The 14582-nt window shown below is 44.3% G+C and overlaps 1 protein-coding gene across 1 annotated transcript; it reads left to right on the forward strand.

The window, feature by feature from the left end:
* The first annotated feature begins 6669 nt into the window (after positions 1-6669).
* On the forward strand, positions 6670-13411 carry LOC149305316 (uncharacterized). Its single transcript, XM_089478033.1, has 3 exons — positions 6670-6855; positions 8539-8659; positions 12426-13411. The coding sequence occupies exons 1-3, from the start codon at positions 6670-6672 to the stop codon at positions 13409-13411; spliced, it is 1293 nt and encodes a 430-aa protein (XP_089334159.1).
* The last annotated feature ends 1171 nt before the right edge of the window (positions 13412-14582 follow it).

Below are 14582 nucleotides of genomic sequence, written 5' to 3' on the forward strand. Positions count from 1 at the left end.
TACATTGTGGGACGATGTATGTATTATGTATTTTATTGGTGTATTTGTGCTATTGTAATCTGCCTTGATCCATAGGGAGAGGCCGGATATAAATAACATTTATTATTACTACTACTACTACTACTACTATTATTATTATTAATGTGGATCAGGGCCTTCTTTGCTGTGGTTCCTAGGCTGTGGAATGACCTTCCTTCTGGTACTCAAGCTGGCTTCATTATGACCACCATGTTAAAATGTTTGAAATGTTGAATTGGATTCATTACATACCTTTGGGTCTAAATGGTTTTGCCCAAACCTGGGTACATGCCTGGTTTTGACTAGTGTAATTACTTAGTGTACTTTTATTCTGTTTAAATTACTTTGTGGATTTACACAAGGCAATTGTGCCATCAAACGGTTATATGGCAGCGTCTTTATTCAGAATTAAATCTTGTCCCGTTCTGAATCGAGATCCTAGAATAAAAACTAAACATGAGCAAAATCATTATATTCGGTGAAGTGTCCCTTTCACTGTTTCTAGATCCAACTCTAAGCTCCAGCTAATCTAGAGGAGGGCTTTGCTAGAACAAATCAGTTTGCCTTTAACTTGCCAGAAAATGTCTTACCCGCAACATGTTAATGTGGCAGCATCTCTGGAATTTGGCACTCTCAATTGCTATTACAGTTGTCTCATTTTTGGTGCCAGTTTTTCCAGTTTCATTTTTCCTTCCAAGTGTACAATGAAAAGGCAAATCAATCAGCAACAGGGTGTCCAAAGCACACAAGATTTCCTTCCTGTTATTTCCACCCTTCCTCATCCCTTCCATGTGCATGTTTCCTGAAATAGGCCTTGACAAACCCTTCTTGCTATGACTCCCTTGACTTAAAAACAATTTTCAGCATTTAATTCCCCCCCCTCCCCATTCATAGCTCTTCATTGAGTATGGACGTTTAGCCATGGATGAGATATTCCTCAAGCCGTTCCAGGTATGCTTTTGAAAACTTATGATGACTGGACTGGAGCAGAGAAGCCTCATGCTTTGCATGCATAGCCATGTCAGAATTCAAAACTCTGGACTGTAGACACTCTCCTCCACTCTGTCCTGGGTTTACATGGACCCCCATATCAAACAATCTGAATTTCATGTTATTAATGACCAAAGAGCCAGGGTGGCTTAATGGTTTGAGCATTGAACTATGACTTTGGAGAGCAGGTTTCGAACCCCAGCTCGGCCATATAAGCCCACTGGGTAACTTTGGGCAAGTCACACTCTCTCAGCCTCAGAGGGTGGCAACGGCAAACCCTCCTCTGAACAAATCTTTCCAAGAATACCTCATGATAGGTTCACCTTAGGGTCATTGTAAGTCAAACACAACTTGAAGACACATAACAACAACCACAAAGAATGACATAGATCTGGTTTCTCAGAGACTACTAATAGTTTTCTCCATCATTCAGGAGAATTTTCCAGGGGTAGGGCTATTGTCCACTACCACAAAACACATTCACAAGTCTTGTGCTGCCTTAACAACTAACCATTTGTTATGGAGCACTTTTTGTCTAAAAGCAAAATCCCACATCCATTATAAGCTGACACATCAGACCAAACTGATCAAAAATAAGGCAGCCTATCTCAAGTGCTAGGAGACATATTTTGCAAACAAGTGTACTCCCTGCCATCTCCATTTGGAAGGATAAGGTAGCAAGTGGCATATAGTGGTTTGAGCGTTGGGACTCTGGAGACCAGGGTTTGATTCCCAGGTCAGACATGAAATTCACTGTTGAACAGTGAGAGCCCCTGCGTGCATGTGTGTGCATGCATGCGCATCATGAACTGCTGCTGCATTTCCCCCCAAATAATGGAAGAGGGGCTTGACAGATTTCAGGCTTCACAGACAGACTGCTGCTGCTGCTCAACCTGAGAAAAGGCGATCATCAAACCCACGTCTCAGGACCTCACACTCGAAAAACACGACGAAAAGGGGGAATGCCACTGAAAATGTGCCATCTTAAAGCTAACTAAGCTTGGAAAGTATTCCACAGGAATGGACAGAAACAAGACCTGCTGGGAGCTATTCTGAGGCAAGATGACCAGATGTCCTAACTGCAAAGGAGGACCAGGCACCGTAAAATGGAAAACATTCAAGAAAAATGGAGAACATTCCCAAATAAAAGCTAAAAACGCTCGTAGAAATATAAATGCATGCTTCTTAGGCACGCACAGAGTGGAGGACATTTTGGAATTCCCCAAAAGCTTCAAACGGAGAGTTTGCAAGAAGCTTGGGCAGGTAAAGGAAAGAGAGAGAGAGAGAGAGAGAGATCACACATTCCCTCTGGAGAAAGAGTACATAATGCTCATATCATGGACTGACCAATCCAGATTAAAGAGGAAAATCAAATGAGAGCTTGTAAACCTGAGACAGGGAAATGCAAAAGTGAACCAGTTACTTATGACTGAAAGGAAATGGGAAGAAAGGAATAGACAGGGACAGAAACAGGCACTTCTTCACCTTGATTTTGCATTGGCTGCACATGACCCTTTGATGAGGAGAGTATTGGTGAGAACAGTGGAGATGGAGGAGATGTCCTGGAAAAGGAGAACCTCTGGTCACTCTGTCCTGAGGATCAGCAGTAGATGGGAAACCATTTCCAACCTTCATGTGTTATACAACAACAAGAAGCTCCCCCACCCACCCCAAAAAAGGCCAAAACCCCAGGCTACTGAAATCAAGGAAGCTTGGAGTAAAACAGGGCTAGATTTGTTCATAAAAACTCTTTGGTGGCCTGGTACTGAAAACAAATTCCTGAGCTGAACACGTCCTTAAAGGCAGTGGCTACATCTGACTTCTTAAATCGCTTTGCTTTTCACTTGGCTTTGCTGAGTGGACCTTGCGGTGTTGTAGCAGAAAGACAAACAGCTCTTGTAAGCCTGAAGTCTGCTCACACCTGGCCTACACTGGGAAGCATAGGAACCTTCCCAGCAGATTTCAGCCCCAGTGTATATACTTCTGTTTAGAAACGGCAGCATCACATGTTGTAGGGATAGGGAACCAATTCACTCAGGGACTCTGGCCTGCTAGTTACTCTCTTTTTGCAGCACTTGGATACCATTTTAACTCACTGCATCGCCCCAAGGAATCCCGGGATTTGTAACTTAGCAAGGAATTGAGAAATCTCAGTCAAAGAGCTCCAGCACCTCATACAGCTATGAATCCCAGGAGTCTTTATGATGCAGCCACAGCAGTTGAAGCAATATTGAAGTGCTATAACTTGGACACAGAAGGAGAAGGGGTGAAAATAGGAGGAAGGACTATCAATAATCTAAGATTGGCAGACAACACCATACTGCTAGTAGAAAACATCACAGAACTGGAATGGCTACTAAGGAAGATCAAGGAAGAAAGTGCAAAGGGAGGCTCACTGCTCAACATAAAGAAAACAAAAAGAATGACCACAGAAGATCTACACAAATGCAACCTAAAACACAAGGAAATCAAAATAGTAAACGAGTTCCCATATCTTGGAATAAACATTGATCGGAATAGGGACTTCAGGGCAGCTATGAAAGAACCAGAAGAGTTCCCAAAGAGTAAAGATATACAACTGAGCACAAAAGTTAGAATCACACAAGCCATTGTATTCCCTCTTGCCATGTACGGATGCGAGAGCTGGACAGTGAGGAAAGCAGATGGGAAGAGAATCAATTCGTTGGAGATGTGATGCAGGAGAAGAGTGCTGAGGATCCCATAGACGGCCAAAAAGACACACAAATGGCCCTAGTACAGATCGAGCCAGAAAGCCAAGATGATAAAGTCGAGGCTATTGTACTTTGGCCACATCATGAGAAGGAATGCCTCACTGGAAAAGACAATATTGCTAGGAAAGGTGGAGGGAAGGCGAAAGAGGAAGGCTACCTGTGAGATGGATGAACTCTATTAAGGAGGCCATGGGTATAAATTTATAGGACCTAAGTAGTAGGGGAGGCTAGAGAGTCTGGACATGTCTCATCCACAGGGTCACCATGAGTTGAGAGTGATTCGAACGTGGCTAACAATTACCACAAATAACTATGTAGTACATGAGAGATCAAAGAGAAAGCCACACCAGTTGCTTTCATCTTATCTGGGCAAATGTAAGGTGAGGACATTCATTTGTGACCTGAGCCAGAGCATAAGGAGTGGTCTTTCACTGGTTGGTAGAAGCACAAAAGGAAGAAGAGGAGGTTCTCCCTGGAAGGCTGGCTCAGAAGAAATATGGTGGAACTGGGGTGGGGGAGATATTAAGCCAAGCTAGAATACCCTGGTGGCCCCGGAAAATTGTTGGGGAAGTGTCTCAGGATCCCATGGTAACATACACTCATTCTTAATGGCACTGACAAGACTTGATAACCATATTGCTGAGTTGTTGCACTTTGGGCAAGCGATTGGCATAGTAGAGGATGGTCAAGGGCTCCAACCCATGAAGGACACAGCAAAGAGCAGCCGAGGCTTCTGGATTCAGCTTGTTGTACAAAGGAAGCACCTGGGAGAAAAGGTTGAAGAAAGAAAGAGTGGAGAAGATCAATTGACCACTCCTCTCACTTGTTGAAACACTTGGTTTCTTTAAAATGATTCTGCTGGGTTCCCTGTGTCTGGCTCTTATGCCTTAAGCACTTATGGGACCCCCTTAAACATTTATGGGATCCCACCTCTCTATTTCCAGGGCCAAGCCTACCATTAGGTTAGGGCTGGGCATAATTTTAATTTTACTAGTTGTTTATGTCACAACTATTAAAATGTCATTCAGTGATATATTCAGTGAATTATGATTTATGGGTAACCTTTGTAATGCATCTGAGGAAGCAGACTGAAGCCTACGAAAGCTCATGCTGCCAATTTCTTTCTGTCAATTAGTCTCCAAGGTACTACAAGGTCTCTCCACATACTGATTCTACAGACTAAGACAGCTATATCTATGCATTAGTACAAAAAAGATTACTAAGGATTCTGTATGGTATGGTATAAGAGAAGGTCAATGCAGGGGTGACACCATGAGTTACTGCACCAGGAGATACTAACCCTAGTGACACTACGAAGGGGAGAAACCATCTAAGGTGTCCCCTTAAGACATTCCTCCCTCCTTAGAAAAAGATGGAGCATCTGAAGCATGATGCACTTCATGGCCACTGGAGGGCATGTGAGGATCGCAGAGCTCTTCTTACTGACTTTGCATCCCCCCATACCTTTCCAAATGGGCTCGTCTACTACCTTGGCCAGCTAACGGACTTGCGGCCATTACACCCACTCCAACACCCCGAGTTCCACAGTCTTCCTGGCTATGAGGGAAAACCAACTACATAACTCACAGGGGAACTCTTAACCATTGATAACCATTGTGAAGTCAAAGGCTTTCAGGGTCAGCATCCATAGGTTTTTTTTGGTGGGTTTTTCAGGCTATGTGGCCATGTTTGTTCCTGTTTCGCCAGCATATGTGGCTGGCGACTTCTCTGAAGATGCTAGCCACAGATGCTGGTGAAATGTCAGGAGTAAACTCTTCTGGAACATGGCCACATAGCCCGAAAACCCACAAAAACTATTGTTAACCATTGAAAACTAGGGATGGGAGCAGAGAAGGAGGGGGAATGTCCAATGGACTTACCCACGCATCTGAAACCATGCCTGACAACTCTCTAGTATGATCAAATCCAGTGGCATCCTTACCCCTGGCGTCACCTGGTGTGTGTAGTGGGGCTGCTGGGGCATGCTGGGCCCTTTGCTTTACCGCAGCAGTGGATATCTCCTCATGAGGAGGCCTTTATCACTGCCACAGCCTCAGAGGAGCACAGCAAGAGGAATCCCAACCAGGTGTCAGCCCTCTTCTGGGGTGTCTCCCAGTGTGGATGCACCTCCTGCACCTTCAATGATGCCACTGATCAGATCCACCAACACCACACTCTCAAGCCACCTCTGCAGCACAAAAGGGAGCCATATCTTTGTGACTGACTCAAAGATGCTTGTGCAATCTACCAACTCCTCATCACAGGTGAACTTGGCAATGTAATCCATATCTATTAAGCTGAGGCTGACCATACCACTGACTGAGTGTACCACATTAGGGTGGTACTGGCAATACAAATCAAGGTCTCTTGACCCACAAACCAGGGAAATTTTTCTCAGAAACCGATCCCGAAGGCTAAAGGCGCTGGAGCACAAAAAGCCCTCTCCTGATTCAACCTGAGGCAGGATGGAAGGTGAGACTGGCTCTCCTTAGGTAGGTAAGGATAACTTAGGGCCTGAACAGACAGGCCAGAATAAAGCTGCTTTGGGTCACTTTGGAGGTATGCTGTTTAAATGACACATGCATCTTAAGAGGTCAGAAGCTGCACTCTAGTCCTTAGGACTGGAGCATGACTTTGGCGCAGCTTCCGGCCTCTTAGGATGCCTGCAGCATTCCCCAGCATTCCCTTTCCAATTCCCCATCCCCAGATCCCCAGCTACTCTCACAAGGCATGAAATAACTGTTGTGCAGGGGAGCTGCAGAGAGTCTATGCTAGGTCCAGGGGCTTTGGTTGGTGCAGAAGGAGGAAGGGGATGCCCACCTCTGCATTGGCCCAAAGGAGACATTCGTCACCTGCGTATGTCACCAGCAGGATGCTGATCTCAGTGACTTTGAGTTCTGCAGGGTTTCTAGGCAAACCAAGCCTAACCATGGTCTCTTTTCTTAGGAACTTCATCTTGGACCCCTTGTACACGGCTTTGGCACCTCTTTTACTGGACGTGACCAAAGTGCAGGGTCACCAGGATACCCCTGTCCACCTGATGGCCGACACAAAGGCCAAGCCGAAGGAGTTGGGCTCCGACAGAAAGAGGCTGCTGAGGTACAACAGCTCTTTGGTAAGTTGCCATCCTGACCGTTAGTTTCATACTGTCCCAGTTTGGCAGAGAATCACTATGGCCTCCAGAGTACCCATTCAGGAAGGTGCACACGCGCATGTGTGCACGCACACACACACAGCAGCCACTGCTGAGGAATATACAATAGCAAGTACATTTCTATAGTGCTTATCAGTGAACTAGCACTCCTGAGCAGTTTACAATGTGTAAGCCAATTGCCTCCAACAAACTGGGTACTCAGTTTACCAAGCTATGAAAGGATGGAAAGCTGAGTGGAGCCTGGAGCCTTGCCTGGGATTGAACTCATAACCGTATGGCTGCAGTACTGGCATTTAACCACTGTGCCACCAGGGCTCCTTAAGGAAGTCTTTGGAGAGCCCTTTTATGGTCTGGCATGTTTGCTGGAGAGAAGAAAAGGGAGGCAATGCCCTTTCTCATTCACCCGTACCACTCCTACTAGGTGTGCCACCCCACCAGGTGTACACCGTCTTCTGGGGTGTCATCCAGTGTGGTCTGTACCCCCCACACTCCCTAGTGACACCTCTGGAATCTGCAACTATCTGTCCTGGTTAATTCTCTGTCACCTCATTTTTTCAGGGGCTTTGAAAATGTCCGATTTCACTCTCCTCCTCCCACTTTCCCCCTTCTCCTCAGGTCATTTCAGATGCTGCAAAATGTCTTCCAAGTTCAAAGGAGTGTGCATCCCATCAACTCAAAAGAGGGGAGAGGGGAGGAGAGAAGGGTGCAGGGTCTTGCCCTTGCCACGAGTCGGAGGAAAAAGCAAACTTCTGTACCCTTCCTCGCTTGTGTGATCTTCATCATTAACAGCTTTGGCCATCTTGATCCCCTTCTGGTGTTTCTTGTCCACATGTGTCTTTCTTTCGCAATCTGTGAAATGCTGGGGGATATGGAAGAATATCTCTGGACCAAAATTGAGGGTGGCCCCAGTGGCCCTCAAGCCCAGAGTACTCCCCAGAACTGTTTTTAAAAATGAAATTTGCCTCTGAAATTAGGTGAGATATGGCTAAATGATTCATTGATGAGTAAATGTAATAATAATAATAAAAATAATAAAATGTTTATTTATATACCACTATTCCATAGATCATAGCGGTGCACAGCAATGAATAAAAACAGTTAAAAACAGCAAGAACAAGATAAAAACATAACAATAGCAATCATACAAAGGGCTGAAGAGGTGGAATACATCACATTTCAGGGGGAGAAGAATGACAACAAGGTTCATGAGGGAAAGGCCAGGCGGAATAGATAAGTCTTCAAGTTTTTCTTAAACACATCAAGGGAACAAGACATACGGAGCTCATTGGGGAGAGAGTTCCAGAGTTGTGGGGCTGAAGCAGAATAAGCCCTCTGAGAAACAGCATAACGAACAACTGGAACTGTTAGAAGATGTACTATACATGTTGGGATAGTCAATCTCTTAATCAATCAATAATATTCCAGAAATGGCCTAAATTATATTAGTTATTATACTGTATATTATATTGAAACATTTGAGACAAACTGGATCTCAAAGGCTGTAGCTTTTTGCTTGCTTGCAGAATGTAAAGTTTATTTCCTGGACTGAATTCTGAAGTGTTGAAATAATATTTGCAATGCACCATGTGCTTTCCTCCCCTTTTGCTTAGTCACTCTCTGAATAAGGGCTATTTCCTATTGCAGGTGACCTTTGCGGATGTGGCGGTATATTTCACTGAAGAGGAATGGAAACTGTCAACAAAGAAGCAGAAACTTATGTACAGTTATGTGATGATGGAGAATTATGAGAATGTGGCCTCTGTGGGTAAGGAACCCGAATCCATTGCCCTTCCTGTGAAGACTGAGGGTCCTTTCATAATTCACTGTCAGAGAGATATGATTCCACTTTAGAATTATAGAATCAAAGTGTTGAAATAGACCACAAGGACCATCCGGTTCAGTCCTCTGCCATGCAGGAATAGACATTCAAAGCACCCCCCAAGAGATGACCATCCAGCCTCTGTTTAAAGACCTCCAAAGAGACTCCAACAAACTCTGAGGGAGTATATTCCACTGTTGAAGAGCTCTTAGTCTCAGGACGTTCCTCCTAAAGTTTAAGTGGAATCTCTTGTCCCTGTGGCTTGCATCCATTGTTCCATGTCCTTTTCTCTGGAGTAGCAGAAAGCAAGCCTGCTCCATCCAGAATATAACATCTCTTCAAATATTTGAACAGGGCTGTCATACCCACTCTTAACTTTCTCTTCTCCAAGCTAAACATACCCAGCTCCCTCATTCCTCAGAGAGCATGGTTTCCAGACCGTTCACCATTTTAGTTTCTTTTCTCTGGACATGCTCCAGCTTCTCAACATCTGTTTAAATTGTGGTGTCCAGGACTGGACACAGGATTATTGCAAGAGAGCCCTGACCAAAGCAGAATAGTGGCACTATTACTTCCCTTGATCTTGACACTATACTCCTATTCATTCAGCCTAGGATCACATTGGCCTTTTTAGCTGCTGCATCACACTGTTGACACATGTTCAACTTGTGCTATACAGTTGGCCCTCTCCTTACGTGGGGGATCCGTTCTGGATCCCTCCGCGTAAGGTGAATTCCGCCTATGCTCAAGCCCCATTGGAAAGCTCAAGTCCGTGTAAAGCGTGCCTGTGTATGATGCGGGCGTGCTGTACTACCATTCCTAGTTCCCTTTCACACGTAATTTAATTGTCATAACAACTTCCTGTGGAATCTTGGAGTTTCTAGTTTTAGTGAGGCACAATTGTTCTCCGCTTTGTAAGGATTCTAAATATCCAATCCTAAACTGCCAATTCTGGAATTTTGTGGGAAGGAGCCATGGAGATTAATGCTTTTCCCCCAAAAGGGTCCTCAGCCCATTCCTGAGCAAGTTTCCTGGCTTTTGTGGCCCCTCTTCCAGCTGTTTGATGCTCTGGAGAGGCTTTGTGGGGAAAAGGCCTCCCTTGGCCCTGCAATGGATCAGAGAGGACCCAACAGTGGCAAAATGGCCCCCACTTCCCCTCTGAGATCCCCTGGGGTCCCAATCCCAAACAGTAATCCATCCCAGTCTTGGAGATGTCTTAAAACTGTTTTAAGGCTCATCCCTAGCACTTGACCCTCACCAAAATTGGAATCCAGGTCCCAGACCCTTGTTCTGCCTTTCCTAATGCATTATTCGTGTACTGATTGTCCTGCCTTTCTCAAAAAATGAGCCTCAAAGTTTCCCTTTTGTGCATCACACTCTGGGTTTGTGTCTGTGATAGAGAGAGGGAGCCAATGTGAAAAACAGAAAGGCAGGGAAGAGATGTTGAATGTGAAATGGTGAAGCAGTGCAGATGGGGAAGAGGGAAGGTTGGAGAGTGGAGGGGAAAAGGGAAGGGGATCAAGCCTCTGGGAGCCAGGAGGGGAAGGCAGGAGCAAAGCCAGGATCGCCTAGCTCTGTGCGGAGAGGAAGGGACCTCTGGGAAGGGCCAGGAGAGGGGCCTTGGGGATTGGGAGGCAGCCACCAACCTGACAGATTTTAAGAACTGGTTTGAGTGAACTTCTGAGAACCAGCTGAAATCCTTGTTTTCAGACATATTTAGGGGTTCCATTCAGCAATTATAATGTCTATGAAGGGAGGAAAGGGGACACAAACCCTGCTTTTGTCTACTGTTTCTTTTCTTACCTGAGCTTGCTTACCTCCATTCAAGTGGTCCTTTGTTACCCAAAATGCTGGAGTCTGGGGAGGACATCCGCAAGTGCTATGCTTTTAGGGGGATTTGGTACTTAGCTCAATAGAACGAAATAGTTTTACTGGGGCAATAGTGACCTCTGGATCCAGCCAAGCTTTAGAAATTCCTGAATCAAACAGATTTTCATAGGCATCTGAAATAGGGTTTTGTGTTTTATTTAGGTGGAAAGCAAAACACACAGACACATACATATAAGTGTTCATGCACACACGCAAGAACTTTGTAACAAAGGTGGGAGTGGTGAATAGATGTAAGTCTTTGATAATGGTGATACGTTACCTATCCAGATCTTTATTCCAATTGTTGAGGATTTGGAACGGAGAGAGGTCAGTAGTTCCTGCGACAATTGGGGTTGGTGAGTGCATTGAGGTGCTTAGCCATGAAAACAGTGTCTGTCTGTAACTGGACTGGCATCGAAGAATAGCAAGTCGGGGCTGATATTTATACTGAAATTGGTGCTTGGGGTCAGAAACTGAGGGTTCAGAAAGGTTTATATCACTTTATATATTATATATGTCCTGTGTATAGAAAGAATGGGGTGAAACTGAATTGAATGCAGTGGGTGTTTCATGCAAATACCTCAGACAAAAGGGATTAGCACACCGCTTCTCAGGTCCTTGTTGGCTCTGAATTTCTATCCTGTTCACAAGCCAATGTACACTACAATCTGAGGGTGACGCTCCCAGATGCAGCTCAAAAATATCATAGCAGAGTACGGATGCAAATATCCAGATATAGGTATTGGCAAAACACTGATCACTTTCCACACTTAAAAATAAGTCACGGACACAGGAGATTTCATTCGGTTCTTTAACATGAGTTACAAAATAATACAAATAAATGAATGAATAATTTATTATGGCTCATGGCCAGATGTAAAAACAATCAAACAAAATAAATACAAGTATTAGAAAGCATCACAATACTAAATTGTATTCTAGCAATAAGGGTAAACATCCATTCATAAAATGAAATCCTAAACCTGACAGGTAAAAATTGCCCTAAATAACTTTGAGAAATATAGACTTAAAATAGGAGCTTTGGCACGGTTGCTTAGAAAGTTGTATCCTAATTGAGTATCTCCCACGCTGAGATATATAACATTTCGGGCGGAATACAAGCTACACCTGGCGTGTTTATAGTGGCAACCACTCATCCAGACTTCTAAAAGGATTTATATAAAAGAGAACAGTTAATTAAATATAATGCAGAAAACACCATATAAAATCATATTAATTTCAAAAAGGAAATTTCTGCGATAAATAATCACAGCTGCACAATATCTGACAACTTTATCAGTTACCTGCTCCTAATAATACAATTATTTGCAAGCTCTCCTCTCCGACTTCCATCAACTTCACCATCCCTTGTACACACAACTCCAATCCAATCCACGCCAATCCGCATGTGAGCTGTATACTTTATTGGTTGTGAGTCATCTGGTGCCACACAGCATGAAGCATCCTCTGCAGTTAGCTTGCATCATGCCTTGGGCTCTGACTCAGGACTCTATGGCAGTCTCACAGGATATGATGCCACCTGTCAATCAACGTATTTCTACACATGTTTAATAGAATATTTTTTCAACAGTCTTTTGTCTGACTATCTGCTTCCAGTGATTCCCTTATGGCAGCCCCTCTTCAATCTCTTCTTTGCTAGCTCCTATGAGTAAGGTTACAATTGTTCCATGGATTTAGGGTATCTGCAACAGGCTCATGCTCAGGTCACTCACACCAACTTTATTAATTTAATCTCAAATTGAGAAGGGTGAACGGGGGCTGGATCTTGGGGTAACGCTCTCCTCTCTTAACTTTGATATTTAGTCGTTGTCCTTCTTTACAGAAGAACATTTCAGTCATGAGAGAAACCACACTGGAGAGAAGCCATACAAATGCCAGCATTGTGGGAAATGTTTTTCTATGAAATCCTGCCTAATGAGACATCAGAGAGTCCACACAGGAGAGAAGCCATACAAATGCCAGCATTGTGGGAAATGTTTTTCTGTGAAATCCTGCCTAATGAGACATCAGAGAGTCCACACTGGAGAGAAGCCATACAAATGCCAGCATTGTGGGAAATGTTTTTCTGTGAAATCCTGCCTAATGAGACATCAGAGAGTCCACACTGGAGAGAAGCCATACAAATGCCAGCATTGTGGGAAATGTTTTTCTGTGAAATCCTGCCTAATGAGACATCAGAGAGTCCACACTGGAGAGAAGCCATACAAATGCCAGCATTGTGGGAAATGTTTTTCTATGAAATCCTGCCTAATGAGACATCAGAGAGTCCACACTGGAGAGAAGCCATACAAATGCCAGCATTGTGGGAAATGTTTTTCTTTGAAGTCAAACCTAGTGAGACATCAGAGAGTCCACACTGGAGAGAAGCCATACAAATGCCAGCATTGTGGGAAAGGTTTTCCTATGAAATCAGACCTAGTGAGACATCAGAGAGTCCACACAGGAGAGAAGCCATACAAATGCCAGCATTGTGGGAAATGTTTTTCTACAAAGTCAGACCTAGTGAGACATCAGAGTGTCCACACAGGAAAGAAGCCATACAAATGTCACCATTGTGGGAAACATTTTTCTACGAAGTCAGACCTAGTGACACATCAAAGCATAAACACAGGAGAGAAGCCATTCAAATGCCAGCATTGTGGGAAAGGTTTTTCTGAGAGGTCAAGCATAGTGATGCATCAGAGAGTCCACACAGGAGAGAAACCATACAAATGCCAGCATTGTGGGAAAGGTTTTTCTCAGAGGTCAAGCCTAGTGACACATCAGAGATCCCACACTGGAGAGAAGCCATACAAATCCCAGAAATGAACTAATATTATTTTTGTCAATAAGGAATAAATATATATATATATTTTCAATCCAATGCTGCCAAGAAAAGACCCTTGTAATTTTGTTTGTAAGGTTTGTCTGTCCATATGTCTGTTTGTATTTTAAAGTTGTATTTTGTTAAGTTTAGGTTTTAATTGCTAATAGTATAGATAATTGGTTAGGGTTGTAAATTTGGCTGGGGATTGTGGTTCATGGTATAAGTTAGCTAGATGGGGGGTGCTGGGATTTGTTGCAGCTGGCTAGAATAGTTATGGGAATGATAGCTTTTGCAATGTGAGGGATGTTGGCTGAAGAAAGTTGGAGGCTGGTGTTAACAGAAAGGGGGCTAGTTTCTGGGAATGGCAAAGGGGGCCTTGTTGCCTATGGGGCATGGACTGTGGGAATTGGAGGTGGGGCTAGGTTTGGAAGAGGGTGATATTTTAGGTTTTGGGGTTTTAATGAATTGTTTGCATTATAGTGGGCAGTTCTAACTTAAACACTGAATTTCTATGTGTTCGCAATAAAGTTCTTTGCTGTTTCAACACATTGGACTCTTTGGTGCACAGAAGTTTTGTATTTGCCCAAAACTCACACTTACTTCTCTGCTCAGTCCTGAACTCCATTCCCAGCCATAAGAACATCAGAGGCAAACACACATATGTGTGTGTGTGTGTGTGTGTGTGTGTGTATAACTGTGTGTGTGTGTATATACATACAGTATGCACAGAGAGACTTTATTTCCAATGCAGATCCTTCCTTTCCTGTGTTTCCTGGGCTCCATGGTGGCCTTTTCGAAGTCTCCTCAAAAGAAGGCGGGAAGGGGAGGTCGCTGAACCCCCAGCACACCCCTTCCCTTTCCTCAAAGGCTGCCAGTGGAATAAACAGCAGCAGCAGCAGCAGTAAGGCTCTGGTGATCCCTGCACATGCTCAGGAGGGTGCCTTTGGGGGCATGTGACATGCGCAGTCTCAGCCGCAGAAGCCTTTGCTGCCCTCACAGTCTCTTCTGAAGAGAGAGGGAAGTTGGGGAGAGCCCTCGTTAATTTGGAGGAATGGCTGGAAGGTCTTCTGGGGGGCTCTTGGGGGAGTATAAGAAGGGAAGGAAGCTCCTCTTCTCCCCCCAAAGAAAGGCAGGGGGACTGCCAGGCCTCCTTTCCCTCTTTCCTTCCCTGCC

This window comes from Sceloporus occidentalis, unplaced genomic scaffold (assembly GCF_023333645.1).
Source record: "Sceloporus occidentalis isolate IW3139 unplaced genomic scaffold, rSceOcc1.0.p SCAF_12, whole genome shotgun sequence".
Classification (NCBI taxonomy): domain Eukaryota; kingdom Metazoa; phylum Chordata; class Lepidosauria; order Squamata; family Phrynosomatidae; genus Sceloporus; species Sceloporus occidentalis.